The sequence below is a fragment of the Oncorhynchus gorbuscha genome, linkage group LG13 (genome assembly GCF_021184085.1).
Source record: "Oncorhynchus gorbuscha isolate QuinsamMale2020 ecotype Even-year linkage group LG13, OgorEven_v1.0, whole genome shotgun sequence".
Classification (NCBI taxonomy): domain Eukaryota; kingdom Metazoa; phylum Chordata; class Actinopteri; order Salmoniformes; family Salmonidae; genus Oncorhynchus; species Oncorhynchus gorbuscha.
This window is the reverse complement of record NC_060185.1, coordinates 65,592,116-65,612,931: the sequence shown is the minus strand read 5'-3', so window position 1 is coordinate 65,612,931 and position 20,816 is coordinate 65,592,116. Positions and strand designations below refer to the sequence as shown.

Sequence of the window (20,816 nt, the reverse complement as noted above, 5' to 3'; positions counted from 1 at the left end):
TCAACCAGGCCCAAACGAGATGCTAATGTTTTCACTCAGGGAATGCAGGAAAAGACAGCACGCAACGCTCTCACAGGTTCTAGGAGGATATACCTCAAAAGCGACTAATAATAGTGCATCCATTGTTCCATCTTTGACTTGGAATTTCATATGATGTACTTCAAATATCAGATCAAATATATGGGTCAATGGGAATTCTGTGGAAAAGAAAGGAACACAAAAACACAACGGAGGAGGGAAACATGGGGGAAAATATGCACTGCTGACTACAGATCTAAGGAATGCAGCAGCTATTAAGGAAATGATTTGGGAAGAGTAACGGCACAGAAGATTAATTAACCGAGTTGGTTTTTAAACTGATTGAAAGGGAATATGTCCGCACACGCATGGAGGACTAATTATTTCCAACCCGTACTTGTCTAAATAGGCTTTGTAAACAGTAGTGCCAGTGACATGAAATGTTCAAAGAATATCCCCCAAAAAAGGGGGTGGAATGATCAGAATGCGCTGTTTCATAACTGGTGACTTACAGTAGTGCGATATTGAAACCTCCCACTACCTCAATGGGTACTACTGTATGTTTGGTGATCACACAGGCCAGGCACACGATGCAAATGCAGAATGTAAAACACAATCCAAACCCCAATGCCAGTTGCATTACATCTCTGAATAATACAAAAGTGTAAACATAATTATGTCAGTGACTTCACTTTGCCTCTGGCGTCGTACTCGTTTGTGTGTATAAACAATGGCCCGTGCTGTTACACAGATGCATTACTGTGTTTGCCTATTCACTGATTGATATCATTTTTCTTCATAGAAGATGTGCATATCATCCCACTGGGCACTCACTGGTTGAATCAACATTTTGTCCACATCATTTCAATGAAATGACATTGAAGCAGTGGCGACCCATCATTGAGGGCAGGTGGGGCTGGGCCCCACCTGTTTGGAGTCCCACCTGTTTATCTAAAAAAAGAAATTGATGTCACATGTCAGTTTGCAAACGATGTAAAAAATTATTATAGAGTTAATAAAGCCGCATACAAACATGGTCTCTTTCTTGAGTAAGGCAGCTCCAAAATGCAGGCGTTTCAGCCTAGCTCAGTGCTTTCTGTGGTGGAGGGTCAGCCAGCAGAATATACAGAGTGTATGGGTTGGTTATCTTTTCTAGTTGCACCGTGATTGGCTCAGTGTTCCGTCACTCATGGGGACACTACGTCACTGCAGAATCTACAGCGAGAGCTAGGCAGTTCAAGCCCCTTTGGGTGCTGCCATAGATTTACATTAGAAGTGCCCATCCAAGAAGGCTCAAGGTCATTGGTCACAGATAAAATGATGTCAAATCAAGTTATGCTGTATCTACCGTAGCTTTGATTGGACTGATCATGTTACTTATAAAATCTTAGCTAGCCAGCTGTAAGGCAGTCATCGTCGACAGTTGGCAATCTACTGGCAAATCATAAAATAAAAAAACATTCACTTGCAACACACCATGGGCCAAAGATTGAATACATTGACCATGCTGTCAATCCAGCATGTCTTCTGCCCCGTTCAAAACAACTGGAAACTCGGAACTGGGAAATCTCAGACTTCAGTGAGTTCAAGACAACTGGGAACTCTGACCCGGGAAAATACATTTTGAATGGTCATCCAACTTGGAATTGTAAGCCGGGAACTCAGGCCTCTTTCCAGAGCTCCGATCTGAAGATCACTGACGTCGTGATTCAACCTTTCATTCAGAGTTCCCAGTTGTCTTGAAAGCACGATTGATGCCCAAAATTTGCCCACAGGAAGGACCGCCGCGCCACCTTCCTGTTCAAGTGAGCACAGCACAACAATGGTGAGTCCAAAAATGTCTTGTATGCTACAGCATAAATTAGCTCATGTGCTTTTCTTCATGAAGAGGGGATGCTATCTAATGTTGTTGGGTCTGTAACCATGTTGACAGTCTCTTCCCATTCAAATATTTGTTCTCAACCCGAAAGTTCAGTAATAGACCCCTGTAATTCCATGTTGCCGTTTGTTATTATTGAAGGACAATGAGGTTCTTATCGACTTACACAAATCCTCAAGGAGTCAGTAGAAACCACATTTGTTTAAGCAAGTCAGCAATATCAGCTAAGGTTTTAAAAAGTTAGTAAATGAGGCTGAATAACTGTTTCGCTGCCAGACGAAGCTCCGCTGATGACCAGGTGTAGCGGTGGTAAGGGTTCAATCCATGGTGTTGAAAGGAAAGTTCACTTCATGAAGTAGCTAATCCCAATGGGATGCAGCCGTGACCCGATACTGTATATGTCAAGCCAACAGGGAATTTACAAAGGCACATCATGCACTGAACTATCATGAGCAACTAGGTTTTCTTTTTTTAGACTGAATTAATATTTTGAAACCCCTCCCAGACACAGGGCCATTGAGTAATTCTGTCACTTACATAACTGGGAGAATAACATCTGTGACATTCACAACAGCAGTAATGCAGGTTTATGATAATGTAACAGATATGGGTATAGAGCTGGGGATGAGTGCTAATTACCACAGCTATATCCCCCTCTAATAACGGGCTAAAGGAACTCTATAAAATACACTCTGTTCTTCCATGGGGAATGGATTTTTGATCCCCCACCCAATCAATATCATCTATATTATGATTATTCCAAAGGAGTCGAGATAGAATACCGTAATATCTGCCATGGTCTTTTTCAAAGTCATCGGTTTTGGAGGATATGGGAAAACTTTGCAGCTTTAAAAGTCGGATTGTGATCAACCCACAAATAGGGACACATTACTTGATGGCGTGTCACTTCCTGGGAAAAGGAGTTGTTTTTAGATGGAATGTGCTAGAGAGCACACACAGACACTGTAGATCCATTACCATATCGTGGCACATGTCCGATAAAAGGTTACAGTACCTTATTGATCATCAGAAAGATGAAGGGACAGTCCACTACTTTCCCTTTCTCCCTTCTAAATCCACTACCTGGCTTCCTCAAAGGGAGACTGTTGACTGCTTACCCTCTCCCATGCCCCCTCATGCTCCCTGCCCTGTGGGTACAGATATGCAAAGGCTATCAATATCTCCCGAACTTCAGAGGTGCCAAAATGGCACGAGACGACATTGCTAGTTCCGGCCCTCGGCGATTTGCTGTATGTACGCATGATTTAGCATGTTATTTTTGGTGAAGACAGATAAAACAACCAAAGCGCCTCTGAGGTTGGTCTAAAACCTATTAACAGTGCATCCTTGGCTTCACCTCTGAATCTCTCCGTCTCGGGCCTACACTGTAGGGTCAGCACCACACAAAATCCCATTTGTCCTCTCCATTAATGTCACAGCCTTAAAGCAACATATCATCACAGTTCCAGAAGCTTGCTCTCTAACTGTAATTGAAATGGCCCAAGGGGAATTCCTTGGTTCTGGTTTCCCCTTCATCCCCCCCATCCATCAATGTAGAGTCTGGCCCTGGAGCTCTTGTAATGCGGAGAGGTTAACAGCGAGATCGCCACACACATGCTCACTTACTGACTCCTGAACCGTGGCGCCTCAGGGCCTTTGCATGTGTATCTACTGTATGACATTTGTGGAAAACGCCATACATCGTCATGTCAAGTACATATTCATTTAGCTGCCAGGTGCCAAGGAGAGGTCGAGAGCATCAACAGCAAATGGATGGACTTCAATGGGGATGTGATCAGAAACGCCATCCTTCCTTCAGATGTCGAATTCACAGGCTTGATTACACAGCCCCCACCGCGACGCAACCTGCTACAGATCAAATTAAACACCCGCGATTACACGCGGCTTTGAAATACCCTGGACCACAATCAATGTGATCCCTTATTTAAGCTCATCCTCAAAAGATGGAGATTTGACGATTCATACAAAAGGTATTAAAATGCTATATCTCACAACAACCGCAAATTGTTACTAATTAAATGTGATGGACCTGAAAGACAGCAAAGACAAGAGGCACTTAAGGTCTCCTGGTGTTGTAATTGTCAAATCTAAGGGATTCTTCTCTTTGGATTATGATCAAATTCTATTTTAACATTCTTTAACAAGTGCTCAAAATGCATTCAGTGTAATGTAAAAAATAAAAAATAATGTCTAAGCTAATAACCAGCCATGGTGACGTGCACAGACACAGAAATGGGCTAAGATTTCTGCTCCAATGTGCTGTTTTAAGCATATTCATCTGGCTTTCACATACATGAAAGCTGCCAATTGCCCTTGCCAACAAGTGGAGGACATTAAGTCAATCGTCCTAGTTGATCTCTGATAACAAGGATCTGGATGGGAGATCATAGGCAAGGGACAAAAGCTATGGTCATCCCCCTGAAAGGATGGAATTGCCCCTCGTGGGTCTTGGGCTTGCTAGAAGTTGCCCCATCTTCACACAGCGCCAAAGAAAACCTCCGAGACGTGGATTTTGAAAGATGGACACAAAGGATTCATTGGCTCTCCTTCGGAACACATGGGACCCCCCAACCAATACAGTGAGCCTCCTCTCAGAGGGTCTCCCGTTGACTTGCTGTTGCATCCTGCCATGAGATAACCATTGTCAGCTGCATGGGAAAACTCCTGAGCTTGATTGGCTGGATAAAGACCTTTAAAATCTTCATGGCTGCCCAAAGACTGGCTCATCAGAAAACTATCAGAAATATCTCTTATGTAAGGCATGGATAATGAATGAAAACAGAGGGGAGAAAAAATATTTGTGAGAGCCATTCGGAGGAGTAAATTGGAATGCATCACAAGACAAAAATGCATCAGATACAAAGATGGGCGCGATCTTTCGCTCTTCCCAGATGCATATGTTGATAGCCTTATTTGGGAAAAGTCTGTGACAAAAAAAAGTCTGTGAGCTCTGTATGTTGGGGGGCTTGGGCTTAAGTTGAAAGCGGAGCCCCAATTGCGAAGTGTGAATAGAGGGCTGTTTTAATAAGCCTGGTACCAGCTGAGCTACACAGGGGTCTGGCACCACCACTGACACCAGAAAACTGCACTGCAGATGAAGATGAGAGAGAAATCCAAGGGATCAGGCTGACCAAGTCACCAGATCAGAGCTCATGCGGATTTCTTATTTCTGATTCGCCATTTCGCTGTCCGTAAAAAGCAAGAAATATGAAAAATTAAGCTTTTATATGCTCAGTTGTAATCATTGCATTGTCTTACATAAGAGACCTGCCACTGATGGCGCGGTTCTTTTGAACGCTTGTTAATGTCAAGTTGTCAACAGGCACATAGAGGACCGTAAACAGATTACCTCGTGTGTCCCACGACTCAATGATACTCTCCATGAGTGACATCCTCCTCTGACACCTGTGCTTGATTTCTCTGATAGCCTGATTACATACTGTACAACCTAACCTTTATAATCAATGTTGAGTTCGTCTTCACCATCACTCTCATTACACACTGTTAGCGACAGAGTTGCGTCTGTGCCAAGCCCTTCTGAACCCCACGTGCTCCGTTTCGAGAGAAAATTAAAATGAGATGAACACGACACTGAAAGAAAGAAGACAAGAGGCGCAGCTGCTTCCAGTTTACCATGTAAAGGGTTGCAGTTTCACGTGGCGAGAGCCAAGGACCAGATGAAAACACGAATGGGGGCATAGATAAGTGGAGCTTCATATATGGTGGGTGAATATGGTGGAGGGCACTATAGCTACCACAGGGCCACACTAGTGAGTATGCAGAGATTAGGGGGCCAGTGTGAAGAAGTCATGGAGTGTTAGGATAGCCAAGAGCAGAGAGAGAGACAGATGAGAGAGAGAGGAATGAAAGGGGGCGTGGAAAAAGAAGGGGGCGGTGGGCAGGGATGAATGAAAAGAAACAGAGTTAGGGAGCCACAACACTACTGGCTTGACCTGGGGAAGATGGAAAAAGCCAGGGATCCAATTAAAATCACACTTGGTCGGCCTTACCCCTCTCGCCATGCTGACACAGCCCCACACTGGCCGGCCTAGCGAGGTGGCTATACCATAGCAGTGAGCTTATACGGGTGCCACGCAGCGCTTGCAGGTTACACAAGATGTCTTACATGGCGGTCGGCTATCAAGCATCTCGCCCAAAGACCTGGTGTGAAAACGCGTCTCACCCTCCGACACATTGGTGGGAATCTGGCCCTGTATGCCATAACAGAGACCGGCACAGCAGATAGGCTATGTGCGACGGTGATTCTGACGGACTCCAAGGTGAAACAGACATAATCACGTGAGTTCAAATGTTACGTTGACAGCCAAAAAAAAGGGGCGGCTGACTCTTGTTGCTAGGCAGAGAAGCAAAATAAAGATGGCGGACAATAAACAGCAAACTGGGAATATAGGGTCCCATCATGCAGTACCAGTGATTAGCAGGGAGAGGGGGAGGGGCAGGGGTGTGGTAGGGCTGAGTGGTTATGGAATATTGCCATTGCTTTGTCAGGAAAAATAATATAGAGCGGGATCTGTAAAGGCTTTCTGCACCGAAGAATTGTGGCTATTAGGGAAAAGAAAATCTAATTTCAGGGTGTTCCGCTCTGGCCTTCCTATGTACACCATCACTGCGCTTGCATAACAGATCAAATTGAGAAATTGATTTCCCCAAGCAAACAGAGACAATTTCTTGGGCAATTATGTGCACAATGGAATTACTGTCTTCCCCCAAAAATGTTTTCTGAGAGCAGATGTACCATCTTCGGAGGAAGAAATCATAGTCGTGACATAATGGAGAATACATAACCTTCACAAGGATAATAGTTGAGGTTTGGATAGGATCATTTTGATGGAGGAGGAAATATCAAATAACCTTAGTAACCTGCAACATGTCTCAGACAGACCCTAATCCCAGAATTAATATTGGTGGTATCCAACCAGACAAACATTTGATTTTGATTGATATTTGATTGCATAGCCAATAAAGGTGAATTGAGCTTCCAAATCATGTTGTTGATTTCTGGTCAAAATCATGGATAAATTACAATTACTATACACATTGATGACTTTCTGAAAATTCAATCATGTTGATACTTATGCTGAAATAATGCAGGAATAATATTAAGTTGACCAATTCTTTTGCCTGGTAGGACAACCTTAATAACATTAAAAAATACAAAAATAAAGTGTTTAGTTACGACCGGTGCTCTCTGGGTAACAACGTTTCCTTATTATTTCACCAATAACATATCAATCTTATCATGTTGCATCGATGCAACTTTTTTATTCAATTGATCAAATAAAGTTATCAACGTACCTAGTTTTCGGATCAATTTAACCCAGGTCTTAAACAATATGGTTTAAGGTTTTGTTTGAGAATTGTATTCACGTTTGTTGACAACTCAATCAAACATCAATCAAACTCAACGTTGTTCTGGCGTCTTTGCCAAGTGGCTGCTGACTCATGAAGCAAGCATGACACACACCAGCTGTTGATAAAGTTCATCTAAATGAAAGGAAGGGGAAATGAAAGGGGATACCTAGTCAGTTGCATCACTAAATGCATTCAACCAAAATGTGTCTTCCGCATTTAACCCAGGGAACCAGATTTAACAGATCTTATGAGGTTCTGGAAGGAATAAGGCGAGACTCTCGGTCCATTCTAATGCTCATATTATTTAGGGGATTGCACCTCATCTCGCGTTGGTTGAGAGCCTTCTACTCCTCTCCAATCTGAGGCTCTGACAATTGTATCATCTCACGTTGAATATTACAGTACTTTTTTGTGAGTTTTCTGAAAGAGGGCAACATAAAGAAACATCATAGCATCCCCAATCAAATGTCTACTCTCTCGAAAAGCAAACAGTCTCAAGTTAAGCAATTCAAACTAGCCAGCTTATTAGTAAGGGGATCCTTGTGGTGAGATTGGTGGATGACTTCTCAGACAGATGGCTTGAGTCTCTGACATGCTCATTATTTATTTCCCTGGGCTGACAGGGAGAGCAAAAACCCAACTGCGGTCTAACTCAGTGGGGTTCGCAAAATACACCATCAAAACATCCTGCCTTGTCTAAAGAGACGTCCTCATGAATATCGTGTATGACATACACTAATACAGCATACTTCAGTTTACATGAAAGCCCTAACACGCTTATCACCTTTTGCAGCATCCTGAAAAGTGCCACCTCGTGAGGAGATAGACTGTGTGCGCAGAGCTGGCGTTGTCGGCGATGGGTGCTGGAGTGAAAGCCGGCAAGGAAAGAATGGTTTAGATGGTGGAGAACTCGGCCAAATACATAATAGGACACACAGCTTGTGCAGCCATGTCCATTGATATCAAGAGGCTGCAGGTGATGGGCCTCAATATCCTGTAACTAAGAACATAAAGCAGACAGTCAGTCGGTCTGAGCTGTTACCATGACATCGCTGTAGGCCATGACATCATCGTTACAGGAGCATTGTGGGAGGAAGAAAATCAACAATGAACTTGTTTTAGTTTTATTTGGGAAAAAAGTATGTGCCACCATATTAGTTCACTTTCATCAGAGAAACACTACTTTTAGAGAAATTGATGAAGATATCCACTGTAACAATAACGAAAACACTTCTGGTCTATCAAACTTTCAGAGTAACACAATCATATTGTACTCCAGATTTGCACATCAGAGGTAGAGGATAATATGCATGGGAGACCGAAAATGATTCAGAAAACAATCATGTAGCACAGTTCTATCTTCCCAGAATCGTCAGACACTGTCCCTACTAGCCACACTCGAACATATCCGTGTTGATGACTAATCTAAATCGTTGCTGCCCCCTTATACATAGAAGAGAGTATTCCAAGAAACTGAACAGTGTGTGACGAAAAAGTATGGAATGGCAGACTTTCTTATCTTTTGAATATAAGAAAAGCACATAGTCTGGTACACCAAAATGGTCTCCTTTAATTATAAACTGCCTGCACGTGTGTCTTTCACTGCACATAACAATAAAAGACATCAATCCGCGCAATAGCTAGATCGTTGGGTAGTATGATTAGATTATGTTGTGAATGAAGCAGCAATGAGGTCATCATTGTGAGTGTGATCACCATCAGGTGGTATGGCTACTGTATACTGAACACTTTCCTCCAGTCAGACAAGTGGACATGGACACTTATTGCGTGCATCGTTTTCAGCCTGCCACAAATATGAGGCCTAGTTAGCTGTGCTGAATTCTGTGGTCACTGCTTTTCCAGAACCTATCCCTTTTAAGTAGACTGAAATGATTTGCGCCGGAGGCTCCATCTTTGACAGTGGGAATTGGGTATGTCAACTATGAATGAGTTATACTATAGTAATAACTATCTTGGGATGAAATGGGTAGTTTTAACAGTAATATACTACAGATCATTAGTGGCACTGTGTTCAGACACAGCAGACAGACAGGCGATGTATGGGATGGACGGCAGTAGGACGTTGTGCTGTACTAGTAGGATGTGTCTGAGTTACTGTAATATCTTTATGTGTAACTGTAATATCTGTACTAGGATATGTCTGTGTTACTGTAATATCTTTATGTGTAACTGTAATATCTGTACTAGGATATGTCTGTGTTACTGTGATATCTGATAGGATATGTTTGTGTTACTGTAATATCTGTATTTAGTTCTGTCTGTGTTACTGACATATCTTACAGGAAATGTCTGTGTTAATGTCATATCTGTACTAGGATCTGTTTGTGTAACTGTAACATTATCAGATGAATGGATGACTTATTAATACTGTTATAACATACGCTGGTTAGACAGACAGCCAAATCTAATATTCTTCCACTAATTGGTACTTGGACCAATCAGATCAGCTCTTTTGCTAATAATTGGGCGAAAGATCAGAATTGGGCTGCCTGTCTAAATGCAGCCATAGCCACACATGCACATGGTTATACAAAAAAGATAACAAATTGGTATATTATAACAACACTTGAAACAAATAATAGAACAATCTATATCAGGGATATCTAGGGCTGGCTCGCTCTAAACATCAATGAATGAATTGTTCACAAACTGATTTAAAACCAATGCAAGTACACTGTGATATGAGTCAGATTAAACATCTGAATGGCTACCTCCAAGACTGGAATTCAGCCAAAACTGCATAGCAAACTCCCACAGAGAAACAATGGTGCAGATCTGTGCACTTACAACTGGCTTTCAATTGCATACAGGGATCAAAACCATAGGGCAGAAAGATAAAGTACATTAAACTTTGCTTTACAAGTGAACTGCATATAGTAAGCAGTAATTGTTATCAACACCATGTATTTTCCCTGTACAGGAATAATGCTATTCTTCTGCAGTACACTTTTGATTGAATTTCACCTATGGTTCCAAAGGTCTTCTTAATAAACAGAGTCCAGGCGGGGCCATTAGTTTTGCTACACAAATCAAATAAATATAGATTATATTTCAAAACATGAGCAAATTGGTCTAATAATCTCACATTTCAAAGTTTGACACAGATTGCTAATATAAGATGTTTACCAGACCCAACCCCAGAGAAACACCCACACTGTAAAGACATCAAACTATATTTTAAGAGTGTCGAAAAAACGGATGCCATTTTTATTTTGTGGTCAAATGATTAGAAAATATGAGGAATTAATAGTAAAATGTAGTTAATCACAAAGAATGGATAACATTCACCTATAGGACTACAACCTTGAAAATGTGTGTTGTGCTTTTGCATGGTGCGCATGCAGAGATGGAGAGCTTGATGGGCATTTTAGGAAAACTATAGTGTGATAAATGGACTTGCAAAACGGACCAGACAAACTTTACTAGAGGCAAAGCTATGACTGTAGCAAATACGCACGTATTTGACGTCAGTTGCTGCTTATCAAATAAAACCTGTCAACTGTCAAGAGCTCAAGCATTTGGTTTGAATGTTGATTAATGTCTTTATAAGTGTGCACTCCTAATAAGATTTTACAAATTCATTTACAGTATGGGCATGTGTATAACACATTGTGCAGCTCATGGTTGGCTATTTTAGTCGAACCAAGATTCTCAGAATTCAGCGTAGGCCTGTACATAAACGCAATGAATTTCATAAAACGCCAATTCAATTCCAAGAAACCTGAAAGTGAATGCACGGATATCTAGCACAAATAAACAAAGGGCGTTGAGTCTGCGTCACTGTGGCACTAGCACATTTTCTTTAAGAATGCATTGGGTTTAATCACACACGGCCTGATCAAAGGGAATAGAGACACTTTAATGAAATATTGAATGCATAATTAATGTTACAGTATGTACAGTATAATTTTAATTAAACATTTTAATTCTTATCAAGGAGGCCGTGGATTGTGTTCTCAACTGATCCCGAAAAAAACGTATTTTACACAAAAATGCATAAAATATCCACACAGAAACAAAGAATGCAAGTGTATTCTGAGGAGGAAGGGGGTGCAGGGGGAGAGGGGATCATACTGTAGGCTTCTCCACTCATCCTTCTTGGAAGAAAGCAAAACAGCTGAAAGCTGTATTGGCCTAATACACCGTCCTTTCATCTGATGTTTAACATTATATTTAACAAATGAGTGTAGTAGATCTTATAGTCAATATGTGTTTGAATTACATTACATTTGAATTACAAATCATAGGAACGCATAAATTGGTCCAATTGTTATTTGGCCTCAAAATTGAACTTGACGAGAAATAATAGGTTTTAATTCAGATTTTATTTCCAAGTACTGCCTTACATTGAACACGACATGGGTAATGCACTTGTCTATGCATTCCCACAATACAATACAGTAACATTCCATGAATACCCTGTCCTTTACATATGCTGGTTTAGCCTTCCAAGCAATAATACATGTATAGTTCCTTTTATAACACTTTTGCTACTATATTCACATATAGGCCATTTACACATAGACAATCCCGTTAAATCCATTTAGTTTCTTCATCCTATAGCAAGCATCATTCAAATGATAGGCAGCATTTGTATTTATGATGTCCTATTCTAATTCTCCAACAGGAGGGGGGGACACACGTCACTGTAGCCTACACATGTGTTAAAACAGGCACGTTTCTTACACGTGACACAACTCAAGGCCCACCACACATAGACGCACTTAGAGTTTGTGCGTCACGGAACAGTTAAAGCTTGCCGTCACGCATTCTGCAACGCTGTATATATATATATATATATTAGCACGTTTTCAAAACTACGACACATAATGACTTCAACATAGCACATGTCTTTATAGCCTACAACATCAACCAAATACAATCAATAATATATAATCCAAGAATAGCAGATGTCATAACAAAAATAGGCCCACGTTTTGTAGGCCAACGTCACTCAGGCGACATGACTGACTCAAATGGATGATATGTCGTTATTACACTGCTTTGGTGAGAAAGAGTCCACGCCGCTGTGGCACGTATACCACCCATTGACAATACTTTTCTGAAAGGGTGAGGCAGTGTTAAATGTCCTGGAGCTCTGGGCGAAACTGTGGCCTGCTTGGTTGCATGGGTATTGGGTGGGCTCTGGTCTATAACCGCTCCTCTGGATCAACAGTGGATCCAAGAGGCCATCTGACCTATGTGAGGAGTAGTCCAAACTGTTGTCGAATGTGTGATGGAAACGTGTCCTCAGACTTGACTCGTTTCGAATCTCGGGGGATAGAGACTGTTGGGAGGAGGTGAGGGGTTGAGCGCGCGTCACGATGGTGGACGAGGCCGTTTCGCCTTGATCCGTTACTTCGGGTGACCTGGCCTCTGCAAGGTGCTCCCCGTCCCCTTCGCGCCCATCGCTGCGTTTCTCGCTGTAGTCCTTGCAGTGGAGCTTCATGTGCTTCCGGAGGGAACTTGGGTGGGTGTAACACTTCTCACACCCTCTGACCTTGCACATGTAGGGTTTATCACTGGAGTGCACGTGAGAATGCTTCTTTCTGTCGCTGCTGTTAGCAAACCTCCGATTGCAGCCCTCGAACTCACACTTAAAAGGTTTTTCACCTAAACGTGCAGAGAGAGAAATGACCGCTTGTTACGATATGGTGCCTAATGTGTTGTCAACCTCTGGGTTTGTAAACTCATCTAAACTTTGTTATACATTTGCACATAAACAAGACAGTGACGATTGAATTAATCAACATTTTATGTTTATGAGCAAGTGGTGTGTAGGCTATAGGCCTAATTCCAAAACTTTCCTAAAATGTTCATATTTGAAGTCCTGTCGATTTTAGTTTTGGGTGCATTTTTTTCCTGTGCAATGCCAATGTGCAATAACCATTCACGTGAATACCTACATTACAATTGTTCGTGTTTGAACACAATCGTGTTGTCTTACATAACCTTGGGTCTAATATTAACCTTAAACTAACTTCGACTGTAGGCCTAAACCCCGAATAACGTGTAGAATTGCACAAAGTGTAATGAACATTCAATGGAAACCGTGGGTTATATTATAAGATCCCCCCCCCCAAAAAAACCCATCTCAATTGACACTTCTGTCGAAAAGTTAACCTGTCGAGATATGATGATAATCATGAAGATTAATCAACATGGCAACAAGTGGAAGATATAATTCCCATAGAAGTTTACACTACCCGTGAAACTCTATTCATATCGTAAATTATTCATCACAACAGTGAGACCAAGGCCGCAGTAAATAGGCCCATCATCTATCTCCCCAAGTCCTATTAATGTGCTAAAACTATGTTTGAACAATTCTGTCTTATATCCAGTTTAAAAGGCAGAAGATCACAAGTCATATTGCTACAGAGGAACGAGTATGTATAGGCCCAGTCTTCAAATTTCGATTAAGCCTATATGGCAAAATATGTTGAAACAGCATGGGTTTTATCATCTCAAAAAGTACCACCAAACCATAATTGATTTTCTAATAAAATATGTTTGACTATTTCTAGACGAACATTTATTGGAAATGTGATATGTTACTGTTTCCATACACGCATCTGCATGTACCATTCAATTAAATGGACACCATAATAATCATTCATTCGAAATACATTTTGGCACGTGCATTTTAACATCAATGTTTGCTATAACGTGGCTTGTGGCATGTATAATATTTAAGGGTTCTTACCATAAAGGTTTGCCACTGATGATTTTTCTCATTGTGTTGATTTAGACAACTCTGGCCACCAACGACATAATTCTTAATTTATTTAAGTCCAAATTACATTTATCTTTAGGGAAGCATTTCACTCTTTTATTAAAAAATATATATAAAAAATCAACATAAACAGTGTTCAATTAACGACTAGCTAAATGTCAACTGCACTTTAACATTTAAATCCTGTTGATCTCTGTGAAACTTAGCAGAGATCAGACTACAAAGGCACTGCGTTGTCTATACCTCATAACCTACTTGGCATGTTGTGTTTTTCTACTACAGCGCTTCCAGCGTTGTTCCTGCGCCCGCGCAGAGAGGAGTCGTCCCTACTGGGCTGCAACTGTGCGAAGCGTAAAAGCTACGTCACAACTCTCCGGTGTCCCGGCATTCATTTATTTATTTATTAATTAAAGTGAATGAGTGGGAGAAGCACCCACATAACTGGGCCTGAACACTACTAGTTCGTATCTGTAGTACTACAGGTCTTCTGTCCCGCTATTAGCACTAGCTCATGCTTCTCTCCTGTACAAGTACCCCCCCCCCCTCCCCCCCTACAACAATCACGACAGGCTGGCTATAAAGTCATCACAATATAACAGAAACTACACCCAGAACAACAGCACCACCAAAAACATAAATAATGACATCCACAGACAAAAATATAATAATCATCATCATCATCATAATAGGCTATGTACATTTTAATCATATACAATCTTGCATGGCAGACAGTGACCTATACTGTCATTCAAAACAATCAAAAGTTTGTTCAAATCATTGTTTTAGCTAGCTTTTTCTAATATGTTTGTGCACTATAAAATGCTACTATAATGCCATTATACTTAGGGAGATAAGTTTGAGTTTTATGACACAATCTAACTCTCACAATCGAACTATTTATATAATAATATAATTTGATAAAATACAAACATTTCGAATATATTTAAATTAGGTTATCAACATTTTCTCAGAGGGTAAATTTAGTCCCCCAAAAAGATACAAGGTTTTGGCAAGTTAAATGATTGTTTTTTTATGTATTTTACTAATTTTTATGTTAGCCTATTACTATTATTATTATTATTATTATTATTATTATTATTATTATTATTATTATTATTATTATTATTATTGACACTCATAGTTACATACCTGTGTGTGTCCTCTTGTGAATCTTGAGGTTCTCTGATCTTGCAAAAACTTTTTCACAGCCATGGAAAGGGCAGGGAAAGGGCTTTTCCCCTGTGTGGACTCTGACGTGATTCACCAACTTGTATTTCGCTTTGAAAGGCTTTCTGTCCCTCGGACAGTTCTCCCAGTGACACACGTATTGAGAGTGCTCTGGTCCTCCGACATGTTCCACTGTCACATGGGTGACAAGTTCATACATAGTCCCGAAAGTTCTGGCGCAGGGCTGCTTCCCAGCCCCCTCTTGGCTGTCACTCCACTTACACACAAGCTCATGCTTCAGGTTCTGTTTGGAGCACCTCAGGAAAGCGTCACCCACTCCACGTTGAATTGCCATGTTCAGCGGTTTGTAGAGACCCAGGAACTGAGAGACAAGTTGTTGGCTGTTTCCCCTGGGGCCGCTGATGCTCTGGCCGTAAGGGTGCGTCCGGGTGAGGAGGTCCCCAGGTAGACCCAACATCACTTGACCAGAGAGGTCTCGAGTCGCGTCGGAGGAGCCATGGGCCTGCTCGTGATAAGCGGTGAAAAAAGCGTGGCTTCTGCTATCTCTATAGCTAGGCAGGTCACGGTACCTTCCAATCCCGCCATGTTGGTTACTTCTTGATGCCAGTTGATCAGTGACGGGTGGCATGCCGGCTCCAGAACGATTGGCTCCAATGATGATGCCCCTAGGGCTGTGCTCTAACCGGTGGCTGGGGTATCCAGAGTCTGCAAAATGGGGAACCGAATGGTCAACATATGCACTGTACCTCGTCTCGGGATAGTCTCGCAAATTGTGCGAGGGGCAGAGCTTTAAGGAACTGCCAGTGGGGTGCCCTATGTGCTCCCCTGCCAAAGGTGGCAGCACCACGCTGGGTTCAGTATTGCTCTCCCCGGGGTTGACGCAAGAAAGAAGGCAGCCACTAAACCTCGACAGAGTTGTCATGTTTTGTTGTGAGTTTGCAAAATCAACCAATTCTGTGCTCAAGATTTACCTAGAAATATTGTTTCCATTTTCTTTGCTGTTTATCATCTGTATGTGAAATTCTTGGCCGTGAACTTCGCAGGAGCAAGAACCAGACTCAAGTTCGTTAAAGTTGGTGTGACTCCCATGCCGTTCACTTTGCCCTCTTGATTTGTGGCAATAACCGTGGTAGTAAAAATGCTTCGAAACAGGCCATGGTGCAATATAAAAGCACAGCAGGCAAATCTGCTTTAAAAAAATGGCGCTTTGGGATTGGTTGGAATGTGGTATGATTGACAGGCGCTGGGTTTGTTTTAAAAGGGACACGCAGGCGTTCACTGCACGACTCCGTTTTCAAATATCTCATAGAAAATGCTTTGAAATGTGCCGCGGTATAGGCTACACTGCCAAATATTGGTGTCTCTTTGACTCTAGGCGCCACATTACAACCGCCTATTTGTAAAAGTCTAACGTAAATGTCATAAATGTCTTCAAATGCCGGACATTTTTTTGTGTGGAAGTCTAATAGACTACACAATTACGATATTGAGATGCAATGATAAAGTATCAAATGTCAGAACTTTTCATTTAATTCCATGTTTATTTTACTGGAAGGAATAGGTTAGAAAAATACATTCTAAGTTAAAGGTCCAATGCACCCGTTTTTATTTCAAAATCAAAAAATTTCTGTGTAACAATTAAGTACCTTACTGTGTTTGTTTTAATATAAAATGGTAAAATGTTTTGCAAAAATAGCATCTTAGCATAGAGCAATTTCTAAAGCAACATTTTTGCTAGGACTGTCTGGGAGTGGTCTTAGTGGGAAGGATAAAACTAGCTGTTATTGGCAGAGAGGTTTGGAACTCTCTTTGTTATTGGTCTATTAACTAATTTACCACCTGGTGATGTCACCAGACAGGCCAAAACTCCCACCGAAACAGCCTGAAATTTCAGGCGGTCTTTTCAGACATCTCTTACACTAAAAAGGCATTATCATAATTTTCACAATTTCACAGTATTATTCCAAACTCATAGTGTGGAAATATATAAAACACAGAAAGATCACGTTTTTGACTGCACTGTGCCTTTACGTTTCCGTTTTTCAAAGTCCTGACCAAGTGGGGTAAGGCTGCAGACAAAAACAGAGGAGGGTAAGCCCTATACCCTAAAAATACCTAAATCAATCACATATCAATACATTTGGCGTACAACAACAACTATATTTAACGAAACAAAATAATTAAGCAACTTTAAAACATGAATGGTGGGGTACAAGCTTATATCATCAAGGCAAAAGGGCAACAACACTATCAAAACAAACAGACAATATGCATACGGATTTTTACTAACTATTTTGGAGAGAAGAAACGTCAAAATGTATTTATTGATATTCGAATAGGCATACATTGACTTTCCAATAGCTTTCCATAAACCGCTCATTTCCTTCCATTATTGCCAGTCTACTTCTCAATTTCGCTGACAACTCTTACACACCGATTGTATTTTCTCACGTCGTGCTGCAGCACCTGTTTTAACGAGCATGTTTAGCAAAGTCAACCTTCTTCATATCTAGACACGCAACTAAGTTCAACTGTAACTGCTGTCATAGCAATTCATATAGGCTATCCTAACGCCTTAAGGGTATGCACTCTGTCATGTCTTATGCATGTAGGCTACCATCATGGGAACACTATGTGATGTACAATTATTTGTAGGTGTTCAAAACAAGTCCAATCTGTCACTTGTAAAAAATAAATTTAAAAAGAACAGTGAAGAATATGACTATTGTGAAAAGTATCTCTCCAAAGGCTGCAGCGATACAACACAGGCTATGCAGCGATGCTGCAACAACTCATCTGTCTGGCAAACACATTTCAAACAGTAATTTATCCTGCCAAAGGATTAGAGTTGTATTTAGTGGGTTTAATTTGTAAATTATACAGGCCAATAAACCAATGTTCCCAAATTAATAGTCCATGCGTCTTCGTTTGTTTATAGTAGGCCTCTATTTTCCTTTAAGCAGTTTTGTGATTCGTTTTGATGCAGAGGTGCACATTGAATGTAGATTTAATTAGTCAACTATTATTTCTCAAGACTGTATTGTCCTCTAACTTTCAAAGTCCAGTTTCAACATTGTTGTTCTGACGTCACACTCAAGGGACTAGGCCCAAACAAAAGGAGTGAGAGGCCCACTTGACATAAAGTGCCGTAACATAGACAAACACCATTGGTCAAACTCGGTAATTATTGTAATGCATGCTCATGTTAGTCGGCCTTTAACCTGGCGCATTTCCGAACAAAAATGTAGAAAAACTTCACGTTTTAGTCACTAGCATAGTAATACGTAGCCTATGAAATAGTCTACAAGGGGGTTTCAAGGTTTTAGGGTATGTCTTCGTTCCTGAAATAAATTGTAAAAACAAAAAGTAGATCAACAAATCTGGTAAAAACTAACTTTTATGATCAGTTACGCCCCATTGCCACCTGTCTCTGCATCACCTTTCGTTGAGGCACACAATCTCTCAGATAATCTGTCTATTTATTGAATATTGACATTGCATATCGCCTGACTTCCTTATAATAATAGCAACATGCAACAAACGCATAAACAACCAGACATCTTTACATTGTTTGCTTGAACATTTCACGTAAACTTATCAATCCAAATATGTAGCTAGCCTATTTAAAGCCAAAATAACATCGGTGGTGCTTGGCGGTTTATGTCTGGGTGTTTTGTGAAGAAGAAGAAGAACATTTATGCATAAAAATAGAAGCAAAATGAGTATAGACACTAAAATAAATAAATAAAACATTGCAGAGAAGTGATATAGGCTACTGTCAAAATGAAGTGAGTCATTCCAGCTTATGAAGTAGACAATTCTGCAGACTTGCTTAAAGCAGGATATTCATGTTTCCCTAATACACTATACACATGCACAATCCACATGAATGCCTTTGTCATCAATAAACTGAAACATACTGCATAGAACAATATTTATTAGTGTGATTAAATGTAGTACAGTGGTAGCCTACAGATCATGTGCACATGTTATGGGGCAGTTGGAATGTTGATAGCCAATGATTAGTTATATAGTACCCAGAAACGCAAAACTGTACAGTATGCATGTGTAATAGCTTTGACTGCTAACTCAAGACATACAGTTTACAGCTAAGTTGTGACTAATCAACACAAACAAGTAGTGTCACACTAATAATATTGATTGCATTGATTGTAGAATGATACATGTCAGGCTAACAGGCCTACATGAAATGATACACACGATCACAATCAAGTGTCACACTTCACATTCAAGACACACGGCGATAGAATAGCAGAACCTGAGGTGAACAGTGGTTTATGAGGCCTGAGTTGTCGCCTATAGCCACAGCAGAATCAAAATGCACTCAGGCTTCAAAGATCACAAAAATGCTGTAAATGGTTGTTCGTCTAGAAGTATATATTATGAGGACAATATTATGACAGTAGTTGAATATCAGTGCAATAACCTAATGGATTTTTACCTAGACTTAGCTCTATTTAGCTTTGGCAATGTGTCTGCGATGATCGAATGCAGTTTAAAATGGCACCCATTGCCCATGTTAGAAAGGGCCCTCTGCTCAGCACACAGTAAATTGCACAGCATTGTTCATGACCTGTTATTACCTCGTCCTATATGGTAAATTAACAGGAATCATACCCAAATAAGTGACAAACAACTATGCTCAGGCTCTTTGTTACACTGTAATAGAGAGAAAAAATGTACAGGAACCATCGGGGACTTCATGTATTTGATATGCACCCATTTAAATTCAGCCAAGGTTGAAAAGAAGCACCTAGCAATACCAGTTCATAGGTCATCATTTTTGGTGATTTAGACCATTTTAACTCCCTGATAAATGGTAGAGTGTATCCGTGTATCCGCATGTGTGTGTAACCCTGTGTTTATCTGTGTGTGTATCTGCATGTGTATCCGTATGCATGTGTCTGTGTATGTCTGTGTGTGTCTCTGTGTGTATTCGTGTGTGTGTGTGTGTGTGTGTGTGTGTGTGTGTGTGTGTGTGTGTGTGTGTGTGTGTGTGTGTGTGTGTGTGTGTGTGTGTGTGTGTGTGTGTGTGTGTGTGTGTGTGTGTGTGTGTGTGTGTGTGTGTGTGTGTGTGTGTGTGTGTGTGTGTGTGTGTGAATAATGTGATAATGGATGAGACTATTCACTGGCACTGCACTCTTGTCATGACTTTATGAAATTTAGATGAATTAAGAGGTTTGGGGTGAGGCCATTTGCAGACAGATGTTCCAATACATCACAGCGAGGAGTCAATTAGTCATATTGATAAACCACATCAAAGATGTAATTAAAAAAGCCAACAGAGAGTCAATGGTATATATCTTAAACTTGCAGTAGACTCACTTGTTCCAACCCATGAACTGACCACGAACACCAAAGATTGTACAGTTACTTCTTGAACTATCATGTTTGAAACGTGCCTTTCCAATATTAAAAGCTGAGTAGAACATGTCATTAGCAGTGGACGGGTTACAAACCCTGAAAGATGATGACTGATTAATACAAATAGGTGAATCTTTGAGCAAAGGGTGCATCTATGTAATTGCAGGAAACAATTGAGGCACTCCATCCCACATA

At 40.8% G+C, this 20,816-nt stretch overlaps 1 protein-coding gene and 1 long non-coding RNA gene across 4 annotated transcripts in view; both read right to left on the bottom strand.

Moving 5' to 3' along the window:
- LOC123993346 overlaps positions 1 to 20,816 on the bottom strand; it is a 144,256-nt gene that overhangs the window by 28,529 nt on the left and 94,911 nt on the right. The window lies entirely within an intron of this gene.
- LOC123993344 (zinc finger protein ZIC 4-like) lies at positions 11,257 to 16,347 on the bottom strand. 2 transcript variants are annotated; one of them, XM_046295401.1, is made up of 3 exons: positions 16,208 to 16,329; positions 15,198 to 15,941; positions 11,257 to 12,925 (listed from the first exon to the last, which is right to left on the bottom strand). In XM_046295401.1, exons 1-3 carry the CDS (start codon positions 16,224 to 16,226, stop codon positions 12,285 to 12,287), a joined length of 1,404 nt encoding a protein of 467 aa, XP_046151357.1. In that variant the 5' UTR covers positions 16,227 to 16,329; the 3' UTR covers positions 11,257 to 12,284. The 2 variants fall into 2 exon arrangements, with proteins under 2 accessions (XP_046151357.1, XP_046151356.1); XM_046295400.1 differs by having other exon boundaries at positions 15,198 to 16,347.